General features: G+C 41.4%; 1 protein-coding gene across 3 annotated transcripts in view; it reads right to left on the bottom strand.

The window, feature by feature from the left end:
* The window catches only part of LOC143301907 (chorion peroxidase-like), a 64,985-nt gene that overhangs the window by 48,716 nt on the left and 1,269 nt on the right, over window positions 1–15,000 (bottom strand). For all 3 annotated transcript variants that reach the window (XM_076616348.1, XM_076616347.1, XM_076616350.1), the window contains exons 2-3: window positions 7,863–7,968; window positions 5,220–5,304 (exon numbers count right to left, since the gene is read on the bottom strand). In XM_076616348.1, the coding sequence (XP_076472463.1) occupies window positions 5,220–5,304; window positions 7,863–7,916 (139 nt within the window). In that variant the 5' untranslated portion in view covers window positions 7,917–7,968. The remainder of the gene's footprint in view (window positions 1–5,219; window positions 5,305–7,862; window positions 7,969–15,000) is intronic.

Here is a 15,000-nt window from a genome sequence, read left to right as displayed (position 1 = left end):
TCAGTTTCAGTTGCTCAAGGAGGCGTCACTGCGTTCGGACAAACCATATACGCTACACCACATCTGCCAAGCAGATGCCTGACCAGCAGCGTAACCCAACGCGCTTAGTCAGGCCTTGAGAAAAACAAAACAAAAAAAACAACAACAACAACAACAACAAAAAAACAACAAAAAAAACAACAACAACAGGGGAATAAATAATAGATAAGCTTACATAAATAAATAAATAAATGAATAATAATTATAATATAGAAAAAGGTAGTAGTAATAATAATAGTAATACTAATAAAATGATTTAAAAAAAACAAAAAAAACAAAACAAAATTTTTATAAAAGTAATGGTAATATATTACCAAGTGGGTGAAAGAGAGGGAATGCTTGTGAATATTAGTGCAGGAAAGTGTTGATGTATGTATAAGAGGAAATGAAAATAAGTCTAACATAAGAAGTAAAAAGTTTACAGAGATAGTGGTGTGTAATAAATGAAGTGTTAAGGAGGGAACGTAGGTGTATGCATATCAAGGCGGACGCGTTACCTCTAGGCCATCACTCCCTTGAATCACGCTTGACTGATTCTGCCACCGCCGCCCCTCCCTCCCCCTCCCCACTTCCTGGACAGCTTTAGCCAACCAGTAAAATTGTTCGAAATAGCCGATTGGTTAAAGCGTTGGACTTTCTGAGGGTCCCGGGTTCAAATTTCGGTAACGACGCCTGGTGGGTAAAAGGTGGAGATTTTTATGAACTCCCAGGTCAACATATGTGCAGACCTGCTTAGTGCCTGAACCCCCTTCGTGTGTATACGCAAGCAGAAGATCGAATACGCACGTAAAAGATCATGTAATCCATGTCAGCGTTCGGTGGGTTATGGAAACAAGAACATACACAGCATGCACACCCCCGAAAACGGAGTATGGCTGCCTACATGACGGGGTAAATAGATAAAACGGTCATACACGTATGCACCATCTCTCCATATTACCTACGTCAGAGAGAGGAGTTACCACACCACCGTCAGCAGGGAAAGACAACCTACTTCAAGAAAACTATACTGTATGCCCAAGACAAACACACACATCCAAACTCTGATCACTAGGACGACCCACCCAGGCAGCAGAACAGAAGAAATAGGGGGCACAGACCGATACCGCCCGATCAACTCAAAGCAAGCGAATTTCAAGAACCAGCGAACAGCATCTGGTGCCAGACATGACCACCGAAGAACTTGGGATCGAGTACACACAGGCAGCAGGGGACTGACAACAGACAGCGATGGAACTTGGAAGGGAACAGATCCAGTGCACACAGACACCACGCTACCTCCAACACAGCCACCACGCTACCTCCAACACAGCCACCACGCTACCTCCAACACAGCCACCACGCTACCTCCAACACAGCCACCACGCTACCTCCAACACAGCCACCACCAGAACCATCGACACAGCCAAGTGGAGTCAGTGGAGCATTTGAATTAAAGAAGCAGTGGTAATCTATAATGTATTCTCTCTCTCTCTCTCTCTCTCTCTCTCTCTCTCACACACACACACACACACACACACACACACACACATATATATATTTTTTTTTTCTATACACACATATACAAAATGATTATTCATTGCTTAGAATCTTTTCGGAAATTTTAAACTCCAGTCCAGTGGGTATCCTCCTTTGTAGTTTGATGTATTTTGATTAATGTCGTTATTCATATTTACATTGTTGGAAGTTAATACTTGTTGATGTTGTAAGTTATAAATGTTGATATGCATACACCTACGTTCCCTCCTTAACACTTCATTTATTACACACCACTATCTCTGTAAACTTTTTACTTCTTATGTTAGACTTATTTTCATTTCCTCTTATACATTCATCAACACTTTCCTGCACTAATGTTCACAAGCATTCCCTCTCTTTCACCCACTACCTCTCTTCTTTCCGTCTAATAACACTTCTAGTGAATAGACGTTAAACTGAAGATATATATATATATCTCTCTCTCTTCAGAGACAGTAAGCGTGAAATAGGCCTACTTTCCTGCCCAAGTGCATTACATTCACAAAAGCCATCTCTCTGTGTGTAGATGTCCGTTTCCACAAAACAACAATAAAAACCGTCAGCCTGTCAGCGTAAAGGGATTCAGGGGCTCGCCCTGTGTCAATCCCTTCAGATGTTGACATAAACAGAAAATCAAACCATCAAAGCATGTCAAACGACAGGGAAAGATGGCTGGACCCACTGATATCCCGTTGTTTACGATTCTACAGCTGGGCTTTTGTTGTGACCAACATATCTATGAGGAACAACAATTTGACCCCTCTCAAATACAGTTGTAAAATCGAAAGCACTTCCTGATCAAAAGTAGAACTTGAAAAAAAAAAAAAAAAAAAAAGAGCGAAGAATGAGTTTTGTCTGCGGTGGATTTGAAATTCGTGTTGTTCTCCTCTCTCTCTCTCTCCTTTCTCTTCTCTCCACTTTTCCCCATCCATTCTATGTGTTCTTATGATGCTTTTGGCCGATATCCAATAAATCTGAACTCTACTTCCACCCCCACGCCCCCACCCCCAACACACACACACCCTACCACCCTTCTCTTTCTTCTTACAAACGCCAAGATAATGACACGAAATGTAGACATAATAATGCAAAAAACAAAGACATTAAGCAGACAGAAAAACAGACAGACAGACATAGATAGATAGACAGACAAACCGAAAGACCGACAGAAAGACATAAAGAAAGAGTCAGAGATGGGAGATGGAGATAGAGAAACAGACAGACAGACAGGCAGACAAAGATAGACAAATATGCGAATAGACAGACACGAATACATGATTGCATGTATAAGTACACAGCAACACAGAACAACATAAGTCAAAACAACACAACACACCCTGCCCCACCACAAGACATTTTCGACATCATGCACTTTCGATACAATGCTCACAATTATTCCATATCATAATCTCAGAACCATACACAATAATATGCACTGGCAATGCATTATCACAGCAACATGCATTCTCACAATCATACGCAATGTTGTGCACTTTCAGTATAATCATTATCACAACGACACTATGTATTCTCTCAATCACACTAAACATTACACACTTTCAATACATTCTCACAACCAGGCGCACTTCTACAGCAAACACATGATCCAATACACTGTCAATACATTATCAAAGCCACACACATTCTCAAATTCAGACAAAATGTTACACATTCTCAATACACGTTCAGAGTTACAGTCTCATAATCACACACGATGTTACACGTTTTCAATGCATTCTCACAGCAACATCTATTCCCACAATACATTCTTACAGCAATATACATTCTCCCAATCTCGCACAACATTATACACTTTCTCACATTTCCACGCAGTCTCACAATAACGCATAATATTAAACACTTTCAAGGCATTCTCTCACATGCACCCATGCTCACAATCACACACAATGTTGTACACTTTCAATACATTCTCACAATGAAATGCATTTTCACAATAACATGCATTCTCACAACCACTCACAACTGAACATACTACCAATACATTCTCACAGTTACACACACACCCACATTTTACACACACACCCACATTTGCACAAAACGTTATACATTTATACATTCTCATAGTAACATGATATTACACACTTAAAATCACACACAATAGTTATTTTCTCACAGCTACACATAATCTCACAATCACACTCCATGTCTCCAGTCCTTTCTCATAGCAACATGCATTATCACAATCGAACACAATGGTGTACGCTTTCAATATATTCACACACACACACACACACACACACACACACACACACACACACACACACACACACACACACACACACACACGATCTCCATATATTTACAGATGGATCTGTTCTTGATGACAAAAATGCTGGTGCGGCTTTCTATATTCCTGCCTTTAAAGTTGAAAAATCTTACTTTATGGGAAAACATCTTTCCATATTCACAGCTGAGCTAATTGCTATTATACAAGCTCTGAACTACTTAGTGAGCCATCAAACAGTTTTCTCGAAAATAGCATTTTTTGTTGATTCCAAATCAGTACTTTATGCTCTGGAATTATTTAGCCTTGAAACAAGACCTGACTTAGTTACTGAGGCAAATCATTTGGTACATTGTTTGAGGATTAAAGGGACTGAGGTCAGTTTTTGTTGGGTGCCTTTTCATGTGGGCATTAATGGCAATGAAACTGCTGATAAAGCAGCTAAAAGAGGAGCACAAGATTCAGAAAAATCGACAAAAATACATGTCCGTCTTTCCGTAAAAGAGGCATACACTTTGTTAGAAAAATCAGCATGGGGTCGATTTCATATCCGATGGAAGGAAAAGTTTTTAAAACATAAAGGAACATTATTCACCGAGAATATTATTAAAGAAAAGATACCGAATTCATCAGCTTGCTAACCTCTATTTTCTTCCGTATAAAACTTGATGCGCTGAAGACAAAGTATAGTAAAAATGTTACATGCATCTGTGGTAAGCAGTTCAGCTTGCATCATTGTTTGTTTCACTGTCAGCAGTTACGTATCTTCTTGCCCAAGTATTTCAAAGAGAATAATTATTCTGCAGATGATTTTTGTAAAGTTATTTCTGACGAGGTTCTTATGGTCGAACTTTCACAGGCATTAGTCCATAGCCCTATTTCTACATTCCTTTAATGCACTTCAGAATTGTGTTAATGGTTTCTGATTATTATCATTATTATTATTGAATTGTTACTGTTAGATGTAATTGCATGTTAGTTATGCATTTTTTGGTAGTTTTCTAGTTTACCTTTTCTGTTTTCCTCTTCCCTTTTCACAAGCATGCACACTGTTGTGCGGCTTTTAATATATACTCACAGCCACACACAATCACACAGAACGTTATACACTTTCAATACACTCCCACAGCTGCAGACATTTTCACAATCATGCACAATACTAAAGAACCATCCTCTTTTCACACCAATACGGCCGCTACACCAATAAAGATGACAGAAAATACATTCTGACGGCAACACGGGTCCTCACAATCACATCAATGTTATACACTTTCATTACTTCATCACCGCTACATACATTCTCACACAATCATGCACAATACTGAATATCTTCCTTTCACACCAATATGGCCGCTACACCAGTAAAAGAAAGAAAAGAATGAACTAGATGAGAGAATAGGATAGCTGTGCCACTCACCAGCCACGTCAAACAGACTGCCGCACAGTCCTTTGATGAAACAGTCATCGTCGTGGTTGTTAAAGATAATTCCGGTAGTCACAGGCTGCCCAGATTAATGATCATCATCGTTATCGACGTTGTCGTGTCATCGTTACTACCATCATGACCGTTGTCATTGTCAGTATCGATTCCATCATATTCCTTGTGTGTCATAGCTGTTGTAATCATTGTCGTCATCATAACAATCATCATTATCATTATTATTATTGCCGCCTCCTCCTCCTCCTTCTTCTAATAATAATAATAATGATAATAATACATAATTTTGCTATGGCGCGATATCCAGCACTAATGCTGCTCAAAGCGCCTTACATCATCCAGCTGACAATAAACATGTCTTTAAAAAAGACATCAGCTGCTCTCTGACAATGGAAAACATCCAGTGTGCTCATAATTATGATTCTCCTCCTTCTCCTCCTCCACCTCCTCCTCTTCATCCTTCTCTATTGTTATCGTCAACATCGTCATCAACATCACAACTGAGTGAAAATAAGAAAAAGATAGATGCTAAAAGCGACGAACAAAACGGAGAACCGGGAAAAGAGAGGGACTTTGGAAGGCCGAGTGACGGCCGAGGGCAGGTGAAGAAGAGAAAAAAGCAGATGGAGAAAGGCCATGTCGTCAGATTACTCGCTGATGACAGTCATGGCGGTAATGATGGCTATGTAATGGGAAGAAGAAGAACAAGAAGAAGAAGTAGGAGGAGGAGGAGGAGAACAAGAACAAGAAGCGGAGGAGGAGGAAGAAGAAGAAGAAGAACAAGAAGAGTGGCTATGTCCTCAGATTACTCGCTGATGACAGTCATGGCGATAATGATGACAATGTAATGGGAAAAAGAAGAAGAAGAAGAAGGAGGAGGAGGAAGAAGAAGACCCGCAGTAACAAAAACAATCTGGGGACTTACTTTCTAAAATACGCAGAATAAAACTGAAATCAAACTTGTACACAGAATACTCGCAGCTAACACTCTCCTTGAGAAAACGCATGTTACCGAACATAACACAGTTTTCTAAAAACGGAGGGGGTAATAATAAATCATTTATTCTTTTCATGCAGTATAACAAAACGTTTTTGGAATGATCTGTACAACTTATCAAACAATAACTGCGCGAACACATAAAATTCATTTCTGTCCAGACAACCCACTCTGTTCGCCAGTGACCCTTTGAGAAAAACTCACGACATATTGGATTCCACGGTGTGATAGTATCTGTACAAAGTTCTTCCTATACAAATACAAATTTGAAAACACGTGTCGTCTGCTTCCATACTTTAGAATGTCTTAAAACCCGAGATACAAAACCGAAGAGTATATTAATGAAACGAACATGACCATTATTTTAATTCCCTGTGTGAGTGACACAGCTCCGAACTACACACCGACAGCAGTGTGTGGGGCTGAAAGACTGTATATAATGTAAGCTGTTTGTTTTTCCGATGTCACTCCAACCGATGTTTGCATGATGGCAATGAGATACCTCAGTATTTCGTGAATATTTGCTTTTTTTCTCTTATGTAATAGTAGTAGTAGTAGTAGCAGCAGTAGCAGTAGAAGTAGTAGTAGTCGTAGTAGTAGTAGTAGTAGTAGTGATAAGAAACTCTAGGGAGAGCTGGACAGTACGAAGTCTTCAGAGAAGAAGCCCTCCTCAGTCAAGTGTTTCGGCCCTTAACTCTAAGGGGGCCGGGCCGCACCCAGGTCATGACTCCTGGATGCCCTCGTATTGCCCCCTTTTTTCAGCAGCAGCAGCAGTAGTAGCAGTAGTACAAGTAGTAGTACTAGTAGTAGTAGTTGTTGTTGTCGCTGTCGCGTTCTTTCTGAAACTATTTGCATTTGTATTTGTATTTTTCTTTTTATCATAACATATTTCTCTGTGTGAAATTCGGGCTGCTCTTCCCAGGGAGAGCGCGTCGCTACACTACAGCGCCACCCCCCCCCCCTCCCCCCAACCCCCACCCCATCTTTTTTTCTTTCTTTTTTTTATACTTTTTCCTGTTGTTTTTTTTGTTGTTTTTTTTTCCTACCGAAGTGGATTTTTCTACAGAATTTTGCCAGGAACAACCCTTTTGTTGCTGTGGGTTCTTTTACGTGCGCTAAGCGCATGCTGCACACGGCACCTCGGTTTATCGTCTCATCCGAATGATTAGCGTCCAGACCACCACTCAAAGTCTAGTGAAGGGGGAGAAAATACCGGCGGCTGAGCCGTGCTTCGAACCAGCGCCTCAGATTCTCTCGCTTCCTAGGCGGACCCGTTACCTCTAGGCCATCACTCCACATTATAACTATTGTAATGAAACAAATTTTGACAACAGAGCACTGGTAAGACGTAGTGTTCAATGTGTATAAAAGTAATGGTAATATATTATTTTTTTAAATGTATCTTTGTATTCTCGAAACAGCACCTTTCAAACTGGATCATTCTCATGTTCGATGTGCATGAATTTTTTGTGTGTGTTGGTCATTGTGAAATACCATCTGTTGAAAGCATAACTATAACCTGTAAGGCAAGGGGGAAGACACAATCAAAATACGATGACCAGTTTATCATTATCGTCATCATCATTATCATCAACATCAACAAAGGACGAAGAACAGATACTCACCAGCACACATAAGGCCGTGACAACCAAGGTGTGAAAAACGGATGTTCCCATCATGCCCCAGGCTTCAAGGTCACGTGGTGTGCTCTCCTCTGTACCGTTAGGTCCTCTGTCACACAACATGACTTCTTGTTGTTGTTGTTGTTGTTGTCAACTTTATTGATATCCTCGTCATTGTCACACCATTGCTGATTGTAATTGTTGTTGTCATGTCATCTTTATCGATATGATCGTCGTTGTCATACACAACGACTGACTGTTATTGTTGTTCTTCTTGTTGTTGTCATCTTTATCGATATCCTCGTCATTGTCACGCACCATGGCTGACTTTTGTTGTCATCTTTATCGTTCTGATGATGAAGATGACAATGATGATGATAATGATGACGATGGTGTCGGTGATGATGATGATGATGATGATGAAGACATGCATACTTATACAGACGCCTATCCTCTTAGAAACGGGGCTCTAAGCGCCTTACAAAGACAGTCATTAACACGACAGGCTGTCATCCTCGTCATTGTCAACGCCCGTCTCACATGTGTCAGCATGCTGTTCTTTTTCTTCACAATGGTTATCATTTTTTCCTTTACATATTGATGGATTACTATGAGGGCTGTTCAATAAGTTCTGAGAACACCTGCCGGCAAACAAACTTGTCCATCTACTCGAACTACCTTCCCTCAGTCCTGATGCGCTTGGTCATTCTCTCAAACTACTCGCCAAAGACATCCGACCACATTGACTGGGTATGGTGGAGAAGTGAGCTCGGGCAGATGTTTCTACAGATGTTTAACTCTTTCCATACGAACGGCGAAAGAGACGACGTTAACAGCGTTTCACTCCAATTACCATCATCAAAATATTGCAAGCGGAAGGCTCTTATACCGAAGACGTGAATGTTGACAAAGAATACCACAATTCTGACGACGGAAGCTAAAGGTTGGGTCATTCAGACACCCACTGGACATCCGAGGGGTCTGTGTAGAGGAGAAGAGAGGACTGACCGTACTGAGTGAGTTAAAACAATTTCTCCCGCACTTGCTTTGATTTGAAATGGATACTTATAATATTACGTGTATGTGAGCTTTGTTTATTTCCCCGCCATGTAGGCAGCCATACTCCGTTTTAGGGGGGGGGGGGTGCATGCTGGGTATGTTCTTGTTTCCATAACCCACCGAACGCTGACATGGATTACAGGATCTTTAACGTGCCGTATTTGATCTTCTGCTTTTGTATACAGAAACAAGAATGGGGTTCAGGCTCTGGCAGGTCTGCACATATGTTGACCTGGGAGATCGGAAAAATCTCCACCCTTAACCCAACAGGCGCCGATAGCGAGGTTCGAACCCGGGACCCTCAGACTGAAAGTCCAACGCTGTAACCACTCGGCTATTGAGCCCGCTTCTTGATGAAAGGGAACAGAAACCAGTCAAAGGGGGCCAGGTCTGGTAATGGGTGAGCAGCTTCACGTTGTTTTCAGCCAGAAAACTGCCGCAGTGTGAGCGCTGGCGATATCATGATGGAGCAGCAGGCCATGGGCACCTGTGTGTGGGCGGTTCTTGCACCATTCCTCGAATCTTCTTCTTCTTCTTCTTTGCGTTCGACAGCTACGCAGTCAGGGTCGAAGTCCGAGGGACTGCCCCCTGTATGAGAAGATGCGGCAGCAGTCCTGGCCTGGGGGTGCTGACCTCAACACCAAACTCTGGGGGACGGCAGCCGATCTTCACCGGACGTCCGAGTTTGTGGCATCCCATCCCCCTCCCTCGAATACTTTGGGTAGGCAATGGTTGATATACTAGTTGGAGGTCACCGTCTTTCTTTCCTCCAGAGGTATCATGGCTACATGGCCAGATTTAGAGAAAAAAAACTCGCCACAATTTGCTTACCAACACTCCCGGATCTCTCGAAATTTGCACGATGGTCTTCACCTGGGAAGAATCACACAGGTGACTGTTGCTTTGTTTCCGGGTCGTGTTGAAAGACTCCCGTTTCGTCATCAGTCAGGATTTCCCAGACGCGATTCGCACGTGGAGTTCCTCAGCATATGGGTACGCCATTGAAAAATTCATGTTTCGTCATAAGTCAGGATTTTCCAGGCACGATGAGAACGTCCTATTTGGAGCTCCGCAGCATACATGTACACCGTTCTACTCTATCCCTTTTGAGCTCTTCAGTTAAGTTGTGGAGGACCCAACAAGGGGCATAAAGTTTTGCTGACGCTAAGCCAATCGTGCAGAAATGTGTACACGCTTCCCAGTGAAATACCCGGATCCTCCTGTATATCCTGGTATGTAATTCACGGATTTTCCTTGATCAATGTCTTCGCCCTCGTTACGTTGTCCACGGTAACCGCTGATACTGTAAATCTTCCGAGGTGAGGTTCTTTTTACCACCTTCAAAACTGTAGGCAGGTACATCTCTCTCCTGGAAGGAGACTGTTTCCCAAAACACATAGAAAAACTCGAAAGACATTCTTCCAGAGGACAGCCTTTTTGAAAGTCGTGCATAATTATTTCCACAAAAATCACGTCTGCTTCCATTCAATGTTGGCATGAGAAACGCATTCACCCTGCCCGTACAAAATAACTTGCCTTGCAGTTCAAACTTCAACTGCCGGATGTTTTTGAAAACATGTGTGAATACTATGACGAAAGTGTCCATTATTATTATGTAATAATTAATTACGTCACTTCTTACGTTACGTCAGATCACAGAACTGATTGAAAAGCTCTCGTATTCATTATACATGATCAAGGAATGGTGTACAGTTCCCTGTTTATTTCTGTTTCAGTTGTGCCTCAAACAGAACCAAATGCAGCTTTGCACCAACCTCAATTCAGCTATTAAACAGCAATAATTGAAAATCAGATCTGTGATAAAATAAAAATAAAATGTATGCCAGAGTGTGTGTATGTGGAATGTAACATCTTAAATCAAGTATTGTTGAACTGCATTGTTATTATAATCTTTTTATTTATGTCTTATGTCTACTTTTAGTTTGCTATTTCATTCCTATTTTATTCATATCCTTTAACTGATTTTGTGTTGCACATGTATGGCTGTGATGATGTATGTATGATTTACTCTAAGCTACCTTTTAAAGGTTTCTGTTGTGTTGTTGTTACCTACTGTGATTATTTATTGTACGCATGGGTTGCCATCTAAACATTTTATGTCTTTTATGTATACATGTTGAATGACTGTGATTTCTGTGTACTGTATATGTGTTTTATACCACAAATGAATTTCTCTTGCTGAGATAATAAAGTATTCTGTATTCTGGATTCTATATTTCATTTCTTACCTGAATGTTTTCCTTTCACATGATGGCTGACATGTCTAGGAAATATCGAGAATGAGCATGTGAATGAGAGCCGAAAGGAACGTTTCTGTTTGAATTGTTTGAAGCGGGCAATAGTCTTTTGAACTCACTTAAATTCAAATCGTCGTCATCGCTGTCATAATCACCACCACAATTATCATCACTACAGCTCCCTTTCGCCATCACCATCGTCGTCGTCATTTTCATCATCAGCATCATCTACTGCCCCTCCACCCCCAGTCGTCATTGTAAATGTACCCTGACATCAGTTGGTGTTGTTGTTGTTGTTTTTCCTTCTGTAACATACCGCAGTCCTTTTTTTTTTAACTGACCACCATGACTGCTTATTAATGTACCTCCACTATCATCTGTATTGTATTTGCATTTGTATTTCTTTTATCACAACAGATTTCTCTGTGTGAAATTCGGGCTGCTGTCCCCAGGGAGAGCGCGTTTCTACACTACAGGGCCACCCTTTTTTTCTTTTTCTTTTTTTTCCCTGCGTGCAGTTTTATTTGTTTTTCCTATCGAAGTGGATTTTTCTACAGAATTTTGCCAGGAACAACCCTTTTGTTGCTGTGGGTTCTTTTACGTGCGCTAAGTGCATGCTGCACACGGTACCTCGGGTTTGACCAGCGTCCAAATCACCACTCAAGGTCTAGTGGATGGGAAGAAAATATCGGCGGCTGAGCCGTGATTCGAATCAGCGCGCTCAGATTTTCTTGCTTCCTATGCGGACGCGTTACCTCTAGGCCATCAGTCCACGTCATCATCGTCATAAACATTATCACCATTTTCATCTTTCTTTTGACGAATGTCATTGCCGGTCGTTGGAGTTCTCTAACGCGGATTTCAGAGGCCTCTGGTCCGAATACTGGCGACGCTCTGTGGATTGAGAGTTCAGATCTCTGTGTCCTGTATCCTAGGTCAACATGACACGATGTGTGCATCTGCTTCTGTCCCACAACCCTCAACGGGAAGACAAGGCAAACACGCGCACAAGACGTGGAATGCTCACGTTAAAGATCCCCATAATCCAGTTGTTTGAAACTTAAAACTTCACAGCGGATTTAGAAAGAAGAATGAATCTAAGCCCATGGAAATGAGGCGAAATAATAAGCACCAGATACACCGATCATATCAGCAGTGAACAATTGAGCCAGATCATCAAGCAGCACACAGGACTATAAGTACATCAATCGCTATTAGTTCAGAAAAGAAGAAAACTACGTTGGTGTGGACATTATTTATAAAATAAATAAATAAATAAATAAAAGATCCAGTGGCCTTGCAAAGACAATCCTCAGAGGAACCGCCGAAGAAGGAAAACGGAGTGGACGGCAGAAAAATGTGACTGTCAGCATTTCAGAACTGGGCAGGAAAGCCATTTTACGGAGACCCATGCTTTGACACACAACGTGACCACACACCTGGAGGAATCTGGTGAACAGTTCTTCTGTGCGGCACTTCAAAGACTCTTTTCAGCCTGAAAAGGGAAGAGGAGGAGGAGGAGGAGGAGAGAGGAGAGAATCGGAAAAAATAAGAATCTACGTCAACTTTCGGTAGTTCACGGAAACACGAACACACGTAGTACACACTCACCTGAAGAAAAAAACACACCAAAAAACAAAAAACAACAACAACAACAACAAAAACAAACAAACAGGGGGTAACAGGCAGATTGGTGGCGCTCAAACAGTCACACGCATGAAAAAAAAAACTGGAGAAAAAAAACCCAAAACCCCATTTTTTGAACCGTCTTATGTCACACAATGTGAACAGACGTTTACACCCATGAACCCTCCATCCCAACCGCCCCCCCCCCCCCCCCGCCCCCTTCCTTCCCACTCACCCCAACCGCTCCACACACACACACAGAGTTACTGAAATAAGGGAGTATCAGGGCTTCAGTGGACGTTGACCTGAAGGAAGAAAGAAAAGGCAATCGTGGCGGGAGCAGAGCAGAGTGATGCATATCAGTGGCAGCTAGTTGGAACAGCACCAAATAAAATATTCCAGAATTTTATTACGAATGAAAATAGACACGCTCACAAACTATCTTCTCCACGACCCCGAAACAATTTATATAAATCTAGTTTAACATATTTTGGGGGAACGATATGGAATGGTTTACCTCCCTCCTTAAAGTCATCTCGTCTCAAGCAACCATTCAAAAAAGCACTAAAGAAATATTTGATGGAAAAAAATATGATCCCTTCATGCTTTGATATAATTATCCTTGTATCTGCTGTCTATATACCTGTCTGTCTGTCTAACCTTAAACTCTCTCTGTCCTGACTCTCTTTTCCATCTCTCGACTGTTACCTTTATCCGGCTGTCTGTTCTTCTCTCTCTCTCTCTCTCTCTCTCTCTCTATATATATATATATATATATATACATCGTTCTTACTCTCGCTCTCTTCTTCCTGAATTAAGTTAATGATGTAAGAATGTTGCACTGAATGTCGTAAACGTATCAGAATCATATGTATATTTATTGCTATTTACGTTCGTATTATTTCAGTTCTTGTTGATGTTGTTTTCCATAGAATTTTTGTGTGTTTCTTGTAATTGTTTATTTCTGTATCATCCTTTCCTGACCCCCACTTCTTCTCCCTTTTTTTTCTTCTCTTTTTTTCTGAGGGCAGGATGCAAAAAAAAAAAAAAAACTGTATAAGCTTATTCTTCTAGCCTCAATACAAATCATTTTGACTTGACTTGTTCCTTCGCCGCCCTTTTGTTGAAACAAGTGAGTACCAGGCAGCTAGCTGTTCGTTGTTCCTTCACTGCCCTTTTGTTGAAACAAGTCAGTACCAGGCAGCTAGCTGTTCGTTGTTCCTTCGCCGCCCTTTTGTTGAAACAAGTCAGCATCAGGCAGCCAGCTGTTCGTTGTTCCTTCGCCGCCCTTTTGTTGAAACAAGTCAGTATCAGGCAGCTAGCTGTTCGTTGTTCCTTCACCGCCCTTTTGTTGAAACAAGTCAGTACCAGGCAGCTAGCTGTTCGTTGTTTCTTCACTGCCCTCTGCTTCATCGTGAGTCACTTTATTTGTTGGTTCCCGCAGAGTCGATCCCTTGTTCAGAATGCAAATGATGTTGATGTCTTCCCTTCACGGTGCGTTTTGATGTCTTGTTTTTATATCCTTGTTTGTCTGTTTCCTTCTTGATTTTTTATTGTTTTTTTATTTTGTTGTTGTTGTTGTTGCTGTTTTATGTGGGCTTTAATCAGTTCAGTTACTTAAAGAGGCGTTACTCCGTTCGGACAAATCCATATACGCCACACACCACATCTGCTAAGCAGACGCCTGACCAGCAGCATAACCCTACAGCGCGTAGACTGATACTGAAGCTGAGGGCGTTTTTTCGCCCGCAACATTAATAGATTAGATGTTGTGTTATCATATAAAAAGATAAATGAATAAACATGCTTGCGTACTATCAGGAATGCACACAAGCACATAGACAAATATAGACAGACAGACAAACAGAGAGTTTTATCAGTTGGTAACTCCTATGACAGATAGCAGTCAACGTGGTTCGAACCTTTTTTTCCCGGTACCATGTAGTTTATCATTTAAATTAATGAAAACATGGCATCATGTAAATGGCTTTAGGCAACTATTGGCAAAATTGTCAAGCAAAGATGTTGATGTGTCTGACAAAATGAATTTATTCCGATTCAGTGTTTCGGGAGACATTGTCCCCAGGGCCTTCAAATCGCGCGCGTGCACACACACACACACACACACACACACACACACACACACACACACACACACACACACACAGCGCTTTGATTTTTTGAAATAAGCTAAATGG

Source organism: Babylonia areolata, chromosome 28, assembly GCF_041734735.1.
Source record: "Babylonia areolata isolate BAREFJ2019XMU chromosome 28, ASM4173473v1, whole genome shotgun sequence".
NCBI classification, from domain to species: domain Eukaryota; kingdom Metazoa; phylum Mollusca; class Gastropoda; order Neogastropoda; family Buccinidae; genus Babylonia; species Babylonia areolata.
This window is presented reverse-complemented; position numbering and strand designations above follow the sequence as displayed.